Raw genomic sequence first — 14,257 nt, forward strand, 5'->3', positions numbered from 1 at the left:
AGGCTTATTAATGACCCAAAGCAAGCTTTACACACCTTTGTGAATACAGTATTTCAGGCAAGTGGGTTACCTCACTGCTTGCCAACAAAACCCCGTGGCTGGTGTTGCCCTCCTGTTTCCTTCTGCTTGCAGCAGAGAGCAGCTTCTCAGAGAACTGAAGGGCATCCTCACCTTGTTTCATCTGCTATGAGAGAGACCAGCCTCTTCTTTGGTCGTTGATTACAGCCCAGAGCCCCAGCACCTCTCACCAGAGCAATCAGGCATTTGGGATTTTCTTTGGAGAGTCTCAGCCAAGTTTTTATGCAACAGAGGCTCACCTCAGTCAAACCCCCTACTTCAAATTGTGTCACTTACGAAAGAGAAAATACTACATAGATGTGGCTTGTGATGCTGACAAGAGCCCTGAGCATTAGCCACCAGCCTGCATAATTGCATAATTGGGAGAGCTTCTTTCATTCAGAATCAAGATGTTTAAATGTATTTGGAAGGTTTGAAGCTTTTGCTACTAGTAAATAAAAACGGGGGGGGGGAGGGGAGCTTTTCTCATTTTAAATTAGTGCATATTTTTAAGGGACAGGGGAAAAAGATTAAACCCCCTCATCATGGTAACAGGTCTCACCCATCTGGCGATGGTCACAGCACTGGAGCATTGTGCCACAGCCAGAAGGTTATCAAAGCCTCCACAGAAAGTCCTGGCACAGAAAGGTTCCCGTCTCCTTCCTGCAGGGATGAGCACTGGTCCTGCCCTGGGCTGCCATCTCCACACACTCCCCCCAAGGGAATGCCTGGATGAGCGTTGCTGAATTTGGTGCTAAGAGATGCTTCAGTCCTACAGTTCAGATTTCTCTCCTCAGCCCAAAGGAAGGTAGAGGAATTCGGCTGAACTCCTGGCAAACACAGACAGTTCCCAATGGCATCTTTTACTCTGAGGCATCCTTTGTTTGCCTTCTTAATGCCAGCTAGCTTTAATCCCAAAACCACTAGGGTCCATTTCAAGTAAATCCGGAAAGGAAATCAGGATGAAACCAAAGAAGAGGAATTGCCAGGAGGAGGAGACTTACTACATGGGAGGGTTTCAAAGGACTAAGGCGAGAGCTGTGACAGTTCTGCAGTGTAATTTCCTCATACCCGAGGCACTAAAGACCCTCCTCTCCCTCCCCCATGACTACTCACTTACTTTCAGGCTCAGACAGAACAAGCGTTAGGGGCAGCAGACACGTCTCCAGAACAGCCTCACTTCTCCAGCCAACACACATCTCCACTAAGGGAAATCCACTCAGATACTGCCTCACCGGTACCTCATAATGGTTGTGAGCATCCCTGACTGAAAAGCACTTCAAACAGCATCAAGTCATTTCTGAATGAAGCCATTCAGATTCCTGAATGGCAACATGCAACACAACACTTTCTGCTTTCAAACCTTAAGGGCTGCAGTCCTATTACTTTCAAACTGCCATGATGCAAAGTGAAATCTGAAAGGTATACTTACAGTTATTTTTCCTCTGCTCTGGTCCCTCCTATTCTAGTGGGAAAATGGCTTCACTGGAGCTGGCTAAACTGAAAATACACTTTTGCCTGGCACATCCTTTATCTTGAGTCACTTTTGTATAATAAGTTTTGTACCTTTAACACACAAATTGCAGTGGGAAAATCACTTTGAAATATTAAAGAGCAAACATTGGCAAAGTATTTGCTTGGACTGTTAGCTGCTATAGAATACTTATAATGATAAACTCCATGATTTATTTTGAAGAGTTAGGTGAGATGCAAAAAGAAAGCTGTGAGAGGTAAGAGAATTCAGCCTTTGTTTTGTAGAGTGGATGAGCTACAGCACAAAAACATCCCACATAAGAGATGTAAGCACTGAAACTTATATTATATAGAACCTTGTTTTATACACTAGGCACTATGATCTCCATCCTGCCCTCACAGCTAATGCAGCAGAGAAAAAGCAGGAAAGAAGGAAACTGAAAGGGTAAATTCTCATCCATGTGAGGAACAGCCTTAGTTTAACAAGCAGGCAAGACGCTTTTAAGTGACTGAGGTCAAACCTATGCTGCCTGCGTACACACTCGTGTTCGAGCACAATGTATGTTTTACCAAACCTTTCTCAATTCCTCAGCCTCTACTGTAGATTAAGAAACAAGTGCAGCTTTAACCAGCTTTCAGGTCAGCTGGGATTGCTGGAACAAGTGTAGGTTCATGAATTCAAAACATGTTAAGGAGGTCAAGGAGAATAAAATCCTTGGATATGGATTTTTGGAGGCTGTGATTTGCAAGAAAAGTATCTGAAAAGCAATGCCCGCTTGGTTTAAGCTGCTGCACTGAAAGAAATAATGGGACAGAAAGCATGTTTGTGAGGGATGGTCTCACAGCATCCAAAAGGGCAATTCCAGAGATAAAATAACTCCTTTGTATTCCCATATCCAACCCATTTGAACACTGTACCATTCTTTTCAGCTAATTGCTGCTTCCATTGTAGAGCTGTAAATGACCAGCTCTCCAGAAAAGAGTATCACTTACTTTTTCAGGTTTTGTATTTAACAAAGACCAGGGACAGAACAGATAAAACCTGAAGGGAGAAGGGACCTAGCAAGACAATGCATGAAACTGCAGGCAAATGAAACCACCCCAGAACAAAGAACCTTTGAACTAAGTATCTCTTCTTCCAGTAGAAGAAACAACATAAATGACTGCAACAAATCTGTTCGTTATAAATGTTCACTTTTATTCAGAAATGATTGCATACACGTTTACAGAGTCACTTTAGCAGCATATTGAGTGAACTGCAAGTACTTACTGTAGCCTTTTTATCCTTGTAGGATATCCTTGCTACTGAAGTCTACCAGTTTTTCATTTCCTCTCAATACCTTTGTCTGTTTTGTTAGGATTCCACATTATTAACAAGAATTTTCTAACAAACAAGGACTGTAAACATAAAACCAGCATGCTGGTTATTAAGCTGGATATTTTTCTGCAATGAAATGACTCATGTTTACAACTAGACAGAATCATACTGTATACATAGATCGTACTTATGACTCACTAAGAGAATAGTATGTTTAGTTGGATAAAGCATTAATTTATGATGTCTTCAATGCAAATGAACAAAACCACAGAAAAGGTGGGAATAATTCATTGTATAGTCCTCATTAGCAATCAGGCGGCTAGGAAATTAGTATTAGGGGTAGCACAAACAGATTTAGGAACAACAGGTATTTTGGTGACAATTTAAAATATTTTTCATAATTTTATCTCATTTGTCAGCACTAACAATTAATAGTCTCCCCAAAATAAAGGAAAATCTGATTTCTGAATACATAACACCTGAACATGTGGAGTAATATTTCTGTGGCTTCTGCAGAAGAAATACACACCGTTGTCAGGCCAGAACTTCCACCCTGATACTGTCCCAGGAAGTATGATATGAGGTCTCCACGCAGCCTTCTCTTCTCCAGGCTGAACAGCCCCAACTTCCTCAGCCTGTCTTCATATGGGAGGTGCTCCAGCCCCCTGATCATCCTCATGGTCCTCCTCTGGACTTGTTCCAACAGTTCCATGTCCTTTTTATGCTGAGGACACCAGAACTGCACACAATACTCCAGGTGAGGTCTCACAAGAGCAGAGTAGAGGGGCAGGATCACCTCCTTCAACCTGCTGGTCACTCTCCTTTTGATGCAGCCCAGGATACGGTTGGCTTTCCGGGCTGTGAGAACACACTGAAGCTGGCTCATGTTCATTTTCTCATCAACCAACACCCCCAAGTCCTTCTCTGCAGGGCTGCTCTGAATCTCTTCTCTGCCCAACCTGCAGCTGTGCCTGGGATTGCTACAACCCAGGTGTAGGACCTTGCACTTGTCATGGTTAAACTTCATGAGGTTGGCATCAGCCCACCTCACAAGCGTGTTGAGGTCCCTCTGGATGGCTTTCCTTCCCTCCAGCGTATCAACCGAACCACAGAGCTTGGTGTCATCGGCAAACTTGCTGAATGCACACTCAATCCCACTGTCCATGTCAGCAACAAAGATGTTGAACAAGACCGGTCCCAACACTGATCCCTGAGGGACACCACTCGTTACTGGTCTCCAGCTGGACATTGAGCCATTGACCACAACTCTGTGTGTGGCCATCCAGCCAGATCTTTATCAACCCAGTGGTCCATCCATCCAATTGATGTCTCTCCAATTTAGAGACAAGGATGTCGTGTGGGACAGTGTCGAACACTTTGCACAAGTCCAGGTAGATGACATCAACTGCTCTACCCCTGTCCATCAGTTCTGTAGCCCCATCACAGAAGGCCACCAAATTGGTCAGGCAGGATTTCCCCTTAGTGAAGCCATGCTGGCTGTCACCAAGCACCTTGTTGTTTTTCATGTGCCTTAGCATGCCATCCAGGAGAATCTGCTCCAAGATTTTGCCAGGCACAGCGGTGAGACTGACTGGTCTGTAATTCCCTGGGTCATCCATTTTCCCCTTCTTGACAATGGGGGTTATATTTCCCTTTTTCCAGTCACCGGGAACTTCACCTGACTGCCATGGTTTTTCAAATATGGTGGACAATGGCTTAGCAACTTCATTTGCCAGCTCCTTCAGGACCTGCAGATGGATCTTATCAGGTCCCATGGACTTGTGTGCATTCAGATTTTTAAGATGGTCTCGAACCAGTTCCTCTCCTACAGTGGGCACAAGGTCTTAATTCTCATCTTCAGATTTAATCCCACACTAAGATCTGCAATTTCTTAACAGTCAGTGCTTTCAATCGACAGATTAACTAGTAAGAGATGTTGTAAAATATAATAATGAACCCTGTCATTAGCTGGACAAAGTGCTGGAAGTTTGGTGGATCACCATCAAAGGTCAGCATTTACTACCAGTCACTGTACAACAACAGCAATTATAACTTTCCTTTACTGCCCCACAGGGAAAGCTGCTCCCCAGTACCAGACCATGCTGACTCTGCAGCAATGCACAGCAGGTTATCCAGCCTCATTCTGTGCACAGAATAGCTAGATCAGTCCATTTAATTTTCAAATAAAGACTGACAGAAGGAAAAGGGAAATGGACTGAACAGGATGTAATTTCCATCTTTGAACAAAGTTCATCTTATTATTAAATGTTATGTTGCAATTTAATTAATTCTTTTTTACAGAAAATAAATTAATTCTTCATCCAATGTATTATCTGGAAGGGAAATGTTATCAGTCAAGGACAAAGCTATTAGCCTTGTATTGCTCAAAACATTTGCTAATCTGTGCCATATAGCTAAGCCTCTGAGAGATAACTGTCACTAATTTCTACTCTTTAAGAAAAAAGAGTATCTCAAGAAGCCAGTTCTTGTTTGTAACATTTTGATACCACTCAGTGTTAAAAGCATATGTATTAAACACCTGTTACTCTATCAGTGATTTTAAATCAGGAACATTTTTAATCTGAAAATCCAACAGCATCTGTCCAAGTGCTTTGCCCTGTAAGAAAAAGAACAAAACCAACATTTCATTTTACTATCTTAAATATACCACCTCTGTAAATTAAATTCCTATAAATAGTTTAGTAAGGTATTTTTCCTATAGTCAGGGTGAGAATTCAGTATGCTTTGTAGGTTTTATGAATACTTATCTCTAAATATACTTTTACATAAATTTTGGGTGAGTTTTTTCAAGCCTTGGATTGTAGGTTAGCCAAATAAATGGAAAAGATAAATAGAAGTTTGGATTTCTCACTTGTGAATCAGTATACCTAATAAGAACTATACAGCTGAATTTTCAAGCATCTAAACCTGAACAGACTGAATGGTTTCTTCAACTTACTTGGTACCTAGTACTAAAATCAATTTATTTGGGGTTCAGTTCTGCTATATGATTCATACATAGCATCAGCTTATTTTGTGAACAGTTGTCTTGACTATGCTGAACTTATTTGTGGACATAAGCATTTCTCAGCCTATGGTGGCAGAACTGTGCTTTGCTGTAGCCACAGGATTGCCTCATTAAGAGCTCTCATCTTCAGGTTTAGATATTTCAAATATTTAACACTGAAATTGTACGCTTGCAAAAATATATAGTTTCGCATTGACGTATCATCAACAAAAGAGATCACCTATCCAACTACTTTTATCTTTCACATTTATATTAATTATCAGTGGTTTAACTATACAGGCTAAGCTCGAGGAGCTCTTGTACAGTTAATGGCTCCTGTATACACTTGGAAACATTTAATCAGAATTGTCTAGTAATTCTGCATTCTCCAGAACAAGACAGCCTTTTCTGAGAAACTAATTTTGCTGGTGCATCTAAGCACCATCAGCACACCATAAAAAGCTTAACTGATTCAAAGACACTGAATAGTTCCTTGTACACGTCCTTTTCACCAAATACTCTAAATGACTTTCTACTTCCCTAATTCTTTTACGGTTTGAAAACAACATACGTAGATAACGTATATAAACAGGAAATTAAAAGGAACTAAAGAGTAAAAGCCAAAAGCTTAACAGTTCCAGCCCAAAAGTTGGTTACAAAGAGACTGTTTAATACACAGATATTAAAGATAATGACATTAAAATCAATGCTTTGATACATGCCTGTGGGTCACTTCTTAGGGATGCTATGCCACCACCACCAAGGGAATTCTTCAGAACAAAATTTAATCCATGGATTCCTGGCAACTCATATCTGTAAAATAAAATCCACACATTGTTTCTCAGGAGATTTTGTAAGAAACACTTGCACAGATCACCAAGCAAAAGACAGCATGCAAAAATTTCACGCTACTGATGGCACCCCACTACTGAGTCAAGCCTAAAAGTTAAACGAAAATGAACCCATCATCTTCCCTGCCTTCTTGTTCCTTCTCCTTACTCCAAATCAACAGTCCGTAATAGTTTTACAGTAGTACCATAAAGTAATAATTCTCCTCTTATTCAAGTTCAGAACTCCTTCATCTGTCATGAGGTCCCTTTCTTCTTCACCAGCAGCCCCCCACCCACCCCCTAGAGTTGAAGCCCATATAGAAAGCTCCGTAGACAAGAGGTTCAAGATCCAATATGAACTCAGAGAACACAGTGGCCAGATAGAAATATTTTTAATATTTTCTAGTTCTGTACTGAAAAGTACCATTACTTAATTCCTGGAACTCGCTTTTGCTAACAAAGGCTGCCAGCTCCTTGATAATGCGTCCTCTTTATTACTGAGAAATAACTATGAGTCACTAGATCGAACCCTTAACTACAGATAATAGCAAATGAAAAGTACAGGTACACTTCAACGCTTTCTTGCAGCCATGTACTTTGCTCAGATAAAATTTTATTTCAATGTTACAGACCTGTTTTTCTGTTCCATTGCCACTCTAAGCATTTTTCCATCCTTGCTTTTGACTGGTGCATTTCCAATTTGGAAACTTTCACAGAAGTTGGAAAAATGGCTCTGCGGTTTCCTAACAAAGTTGTTTCAAATTCTATAAATAGATCTACAGCATATTTCCATTTGCACAGATTTTCAGTGTTTCGTCATCTTCCTTGTATTATTTTCTTTGGCTTTGCTTTCCTCCAGTATTTTCTTTGTCTAAGGACTTGATAGCTTTCCTTTTTTTTTCCATAGGAAAAGGATTTAATCAGAACGTGACATGAAGAACAACTGAGAAAGATTATATCCAATTCTTGCTCTGTCTCCAGAGGTGTGACTGCTGCAATTTGAATCCCACTTCCTCCACCACCACCTATTTTTCTTTAGTCATCTATCTGATCTTCATCAGTTTAAGATGGATCCCTTCAAACCTGCTCTCTGAAATAGCTGGGATTCTTGCAGTGGTCTTGTACTGCTGATTTTGTCATTCTGAGTTTAATCTTTTTCAGCTCCTTTTTACCATTGTAAAAATTATGGCTTTCTGATATTCACCACCCTTGTATCTTGGGCATATGACCTAAACCTCTCCTGGAAGGACACGATTCCTCCAAACACTTCAGGTTCTCACTATGCTCTTGCAAACAGTAGTTGTGGAATGTCTGCACCTATCTGCTAGGCAAGACACTGTTTTCACTGTTCCTTGTACTCTTTCATTATGTCCTGGTTTTAACTGGGATGGAGTTAATTTTCTTCCATGTAGCTAGTGCAGTGTTGTGTTTCAGTCTGAGAATAACACTGATAACACACCCATGTTTTAGGTGTTGCTAAGTAATGCTTGCTCTGATCAAGGACTGTTCAGTCTCTCATGCTCTGCCAGTGAGGAGGGGCACAAGAAGCCAGGAGGAAGCAGAGACAGGACACCTGACCCAAACTAGCCAAAGGGGTATTCCATACCACAGCATGTCATGCCCAGTACATAAACTAGGGGGGAGTCACCCAAAAGGGACCAATTGCTGCTCGGGTTGGGCTGAGTGTACGTCAGTGAGTGGTGAGCAACTGTGCATCACTTATCACGACAGTCCTTTTTGGTACCCAATGTGGGGGACAAAGGGCTGAAATAATGACAGATCCGACCAGAGTGTGTCAAAACATTATAAACATTCACTGTATTGGTTTAATAGTCACTGCTCACAGTGCTGATTTACTTGCTCTCAAGAGCTGTTGCATTACGTAATACCTTACTTGCAGCATGCATTCCCTGCAGTGGTGTTTATTATCCTTGGGCCTGGCCTAAGATTATCATTCTGCTGTACTTTGTAACACTGGGTTTATAATATGATAGAATTGCTGGCCGTGAAACTAATCCGGTATGTGTAGTTAGCACAGCCGTCACCGCTGTACTTCAGGAGTCATCTATTGGGAACTGCTAGTAATTACACCTTTTGCCTTTTTTCCTCGGAGATCCAGCCTATGGGGGGGGGACGGGACACACATCTTCCTACATTTTCCTTCTTTCTGACCTCTTTGTTCTCCTCCAGGCTGATTACAGTGTTTGAGAATTTTACCCTGTTTGTTTGCTACAGTGTTTGAGAATTTTAAGGGTTTTGAACACCAGTACTCCAACTGTGGCGACACGCACTGCAGCCACTCCAACCCCCAACACTACCACACTCTAGCATTATAATTGTTAGTTATTAAGAGGAAAACTGGTGTTAGCATTCGGCTGACCTTCCTTCAGAACTAGTTGACAGGAAACACTATCATGCATGCTTAAAGGCAAATCCAGTCAGAAGGCAGGAAAGTTTGATTAATCTAACAGTGCTCTACTAGACAACAGGAATACAAGGAATAAAGCAATTTCCACAATAAGTCATCTACATAATTTGCTAAATGTAACAGCATAATCAACTACATAGCAGGATCGGAGAACCCCACAAAATTTTCAACCGAGAAACTTGATACAAATTACCAATAACCATATACTATGAAAACTACAGGTCTATATTGTATTACTATACTATACTGTAAATTTTACTCTGAAAAGCTAGTGAAGACTTCCAGGCAGCAAGCAATCTGACAACTGGCAGATCTCTCCACAAGAACTTGACTTATGGAATACGTATTACAGAAATTAATACCTCAGCTCTCAAAAGAAGCTTCATGAAAATCTATCATTTAAACAAATCATGAGAGAAACTGAAGAGTGTACAACAGCAGAAGCACATGAAAGAGTGGAAAAATTTCATTTCACTTTCTGCAGTCATTCTGGCAAAGGGAGTATGTAACACAAGCAACAGATCTTCATTTTGAACGTCAGAATGGCACATGCACTTCAAGTACTTGGAGGAAATATTTACAGTAAGATACTCTAGCTAAAAACTAGGATTACAGAATTATATAAAAAGATCAGCATTTTCAGTATTTTAAGTCCTGGTTGAAGAATCTGAGCATCCAAAATATTTCTTCACAATAAATACACTCCCACAATAAAAAAAAGAAAAACCACTATAACCATCCTAACAGTCTTAAGCAGCAACAATACATTAACCAAACTGTTGACATGCATTTACCCAGTACAATTTAACAACTTAATTAACTGAGATCTAAAGGAAGAAAATACTATCCAGTTGTACAATTCAATCAAAATTTTTAAGAGCTCCTTTTAAAAAGCACAGAAAACAAATAAATCCTTCAAAGAATACCAAGTCTGTGACAGGAACCAGTAAAACAAGGAAAATTCACTGTTCTAGCTGAACTCTTATGCACAATGGGGTGTCTACTTAACTACTTCCTTTAAAGTGCTGTCTGTACATATTCAAAGAAGTCAGGTTTCCCTGTGAACTTCCTGTTAAAATGCATAGAAATAGTAATGTCATTTAAACCAAGGAAAAGATAGAATTCCTTCCATCAGAGGAAAGCAGGAACTGAGTCCATAGGCTTAAAGAGGTGTTTCCATATGAGATATACTACAGAAAGGTATTTTTACTCCCCAGTAATAAATATACTCTAAAAGAAAAAAAAAAAAAAGCATTCTAGAAGCACAGTATCCTCATTTCTTGTTCTTCAGCTCTTAGTAAAAATATCCCATAAGAAGAAATTATCTGTCATTTTTATTTCTGAGCAATGGGATGCTCAAAACATAAAGATAATAATATTTCAGAAGATGAAGCCAGCAAATTCTCAGAGGATATTTTTACTACCCTTCTTAAATGACTAACCTAATATCACTATATTAAAAGTTTCTTATTCCATATTTTAAGATTATCAGATCTTTTACAAATGCACTCTACACAGGGTGGGGAGCAATCGCATAGGTTTGGGGTTTTAGGGTATGGGGGTGAGTGGGTTGAAAGATCACCTTTTGTTACTATGTTACCTGAAAATCTGGAAGTTTAGGAGCTTTCACTGTTCTCTATCAAAATAATCCCACCTTTTATCTGTTCAGTACACCTATTTAACAGTTTTAATGAGAAACAACGAAAGGCAACTGGTTCTGTAGTGAGGCAGAGCCATGGCTGGTATGGTTTTAGTAGCAAAACCAATATATATTTCTTAACCACTCAATTTAAATAAAAGAAATGAAGGAAAATGAAAGAGTAAGACAGCTCTTTTTATGACAATTAAAGCTAAAATATAAAAAAGTAATTTAAAAAGAAACTATACAATCTGAAGCACATGAGCATAATCCTTATAATCCTAAATTTTTCCACAAAAGGATTTACTCTTTTTCCCTAGTAGTTTTTAAATTCACTCACAGAGCTCCATTATCACATCATTAAAGGAAGCCAAACCCAGGAACAGATAATCTAATTAATCAAAATAAATTGGCTTCATCCAGACACAGCAAACTTAAACTTTTATTTATGAACATAAACAGCATTAAGGAACAACAATGAATCAATTTCTAGAAGTATCATTAAGAGGCTTGACATTTTTGATCTCTTCCCTTCTCTGTTACTGAGAAATGTAATTGAATTTCCTCTGAATCACAATTTATCAGACACATAGATTTGTTAGCACTTACGAAACAGTGGGTGAGATCTGCACTGAGCCGCTTATAAAGACAAAGAACAGCACTTAAAACAACTCAGAGCTCTCTCTGAGCTCTGAGGTGCACCCCTCCAACTCAAGCTCTTTGAATAAGCAAAAGAACATTTAACAGTTTATCCACTATCAATGGAAAAATATGATTTTGGCAGAATCTCCACATCTGCAGAATAACTGACTTTGTTATCAAAACATATTTTAGAAGACTAAATGGTTTGTTGCAGTATTAAGCTTTTGAATTTTTTTTAACAGGAAAAGATTTAAAATCTGTTGACTGTTTTACTGGACATCCTTAGGAGAATGAGTCCTATTATCCTACAACATCCTAGAATAACAGTGTATGTCTCATTTGCTCAGGAAGGACCCTGAGCATCAGGTGAATATATCAGGAAACCAAAAATGTTACATATGCTGTCTGCTGGCAGACAATATTCTTGTGTAGGTGAGTACAATGTACAAGTGTCCTGTTTGCAATGTATTCTCTTTCATATTTTAAACAGGGAAATTAGCTGTGCATTTGGCGTTTCTTCTGTTAAATTCTGGCTTGGTATGCATGGCAAAAAAATGGGTCAGAGTGTGGTACTCAAAGGAATACTTTCTCTCAAGTAAGTGAACTTCATGTGTCTGATGGCTGTGGTAGCATTTTGGGGATTTCAAGCTGCCAGTTCTGCAGTGGCTGAGTCTTGGGAAACTTCAGTTACTAAGGCTCCTGCAGTCTCAAAATGGTTAAGGAACAATGGAAAGTTAAATTTCTCAGAGGACATTAAGTTATTTTTATCTGGTAGAGACATTCTGTACTGGAACAGAACAAAGAAATAGCCCCAGCACTAGTATGTTAATTCTGGGAATTTAAATACCTTCACTAAACTGCCTTTGTCCAGTTTCAGGAGAGGCCCAAGCTTGTGTTCCTTTTTTAATGACTATAGTTTAAGTTACTATTTGAAAAGGCAAAGAAAAAATACTGAAGACAGTACCTGTGTTTGCACTATTTATGCTAACAAACTACTCACCTCGTTACTAGCTCTTCTTCAGGTTTTTCTTGCTCAAAAAGGTGTTGGAAGTAGTTCTCCAGGGCTTCAGCAGTTAAAGTTTTCTTTAGGTATGGATAGTAGAGGGGATGCCGTGCTATCACACCTGTTGGGTATAACTGGTGTTAGTTAGAATAGGGGATGTTAAAACCAATTTGTATTTATGCTTTCAAAACTGATCTGTGATCCTCCTTTTAACTGAAATTGTACATATGGATCCTTTTTAATGAGCTCTTGAATAAAACACAACAGTATGACAGTTTTCCCTCTACCCGTAGAGGTAGTGTGGAGCATGACATGAAAGAATGCTCCCACACTGTGACTGTTGGACTTTTTCTGGCTGCGGTTCCTTCCACTGAAAAGACACCTGAAGAACAATGACATCACAAAAAACAACCCACAGGCAGTTCTCTTCCACTAAATGGTTTGCAAGACTTTGACAAGTAATTGCAATTAACCATAACAAGGCACCATCAGTGACTGAAGGTTTGGTCCTTGCCCTTCTCCTAAGCATGAAATCCTGATGTGTGAGAAGTTACATTTTTATTGCTGTAAATAGCTTTCATAAACTTCAGGTTAACTTTATGCTGAAGCGGAGGCTCCACAGCAGGATCAGGAAAGCAGACTGGTGTCACAAGAATCTTTTTCTCTGTGGACTTTGAAGCCAAATTAATCTTCAAGGTCAAGTTTGTTGTTGTTATTGCTGTTCCTTAATAAAGCAGTAGTGTCTTTATATCTGAGGAAGGCTATTAGCTATGCATCATTCACAATCTGGCAACGCTATATTGCAACAGTGGCCAACCATGAGTAAAGAAAAAGAAAAAAGGAAATTATTAATAATAATTAATAACAATAAACAATAATAATTCCTTCATTCAACCCAAAAAACAGTTTCACAAACAAGAAGAAGAAAACTATATCCCTAAATATAAATGAATAAAATTCATCATTTTTAGCATGACAGCAAATCAAACCCCAAACGCACCTTTAATTCATACTGAGCTTTGAACACCACACGCTCTCATCTTCCAACAAGTAAGAGAGCCAATTGTTGCATGCAGAAGTAAGGAACAGAAGGAATTATTAAACAATGCAAGAAGCAGCATATCAAGGTAGAGAGATGCACACTTAAATAAACCATTTGGATTAACAGTATAATAAAACCACTCTCTTACATGCAAGAACAACTGGTATTTCCAAACACTGTTGGTATTTTAGCCATATATATGTCACAAAATTCATGTACGGAAATTACAAACGATCGAACAACCAAGAGACTACATGATGCAACATATCCATGAAGGAGTAGCAACTGACATGTAAAGGAAACCTTAAAAAGGCATTTTTTAACTTCATTTCTTTACTTTTCAGCCCTAAACAAAGATTTTTCTTTGCATGTATTTTTTTTCATGACATTCAAGTATTATTTCTTAGCACCTCAGATTTCAACAGCCGCTGAACATAAAACTACCGATATTTCGTTACAAAAACCCTTGTTTTATATCTATTTGTTGTTTCAGCAGAGACAATTAAAAACACCCCACAAAAATCAAGTGACGCGAGAGATTTACAAAAGAACAGCACTTGATACTGAAACTTATGTGAAAATCTTACATCAGTTCAGAAAGCAAGAAAAATACCTATGTTTGCAGAGTTGCCTTTGTCTCCACTTCTAGTATAGGCAAGATCTTCTAAGCGGTAAGTATGTGGACCACTTGGCAGATCTATACAACATAAAAATGAATACATTTAATACATACATAGCTGCAAATAACAGTATATTTTGAAGTAGTAACTGTCATTTTAAGTGTATACTTCCTGCATTGTTTGTAGTATTCCTGAAAA

At 39.1% G+C, this 14,257-nt stretch overlaps 1 protein-coding gene across 4 annotated transcripts in view; it reads right to left on the minus strand.

Annotated features, from left to right (window-relative positions):
• Positions 1 to 5,012: 5,012 nt before the first annotated feature.
• LOC134173465 (uncharacterized) overlaps positions 5,013 to 14,257 on the minus strand; it is a 57,616-nt gene continuing 48,371 nt past the window's right edge. For 3 of the 4 annotated variants that reach the window (XM_062637461.1, XM_062637460.1, XM_062637459.1), the window contains 4 exons: positions 14,053 to 14,136; positions 12,395 to 12,518; positions 6,578 to 6,668; positions 5,013 to 5,465 (listed from right to left, as the gene is read on the minus strand). In XM_062637461.1, coding sequence (XP_062493445.1) covers positions 5,391 to 5,465; positions 6,578 to 6,668; positions 12,395 to 12,518; positions 14,053 to 14,136 — 374 coding nt within the window. In that variant the 3' untranslated portion in view covers positions 5,013 to 5,390. Of the gene's footprint in view, positions 5,466 to 6,577; positions 6,669 to 12,394; positions 12,519 to 13,397; positions 13,438 to 14,052; positions 14,137 to 14,257 lie in introns of those variants that run through there. The other variant, XM_062637463.1, reaches the window with a different exon arrangement.

Source organism: Pezoporus occidentalis, unplaced genomic scaffold (genome assembly GCF_034315485.1).
Source record: "Pezoporus occidentalis ecotype Australia unplaced genomic scaffold, CSIRO_AGI_Poc_V1 ctg53, whole genome shotgun sequence".
NCBI classification, from domain to species: domain Eukaryota; kingdom Metazoa; phylum Chordata; class Aves; order Psittaciformes; family Psittacidae; genus Pezoporus; species Pezoporus occidentalis.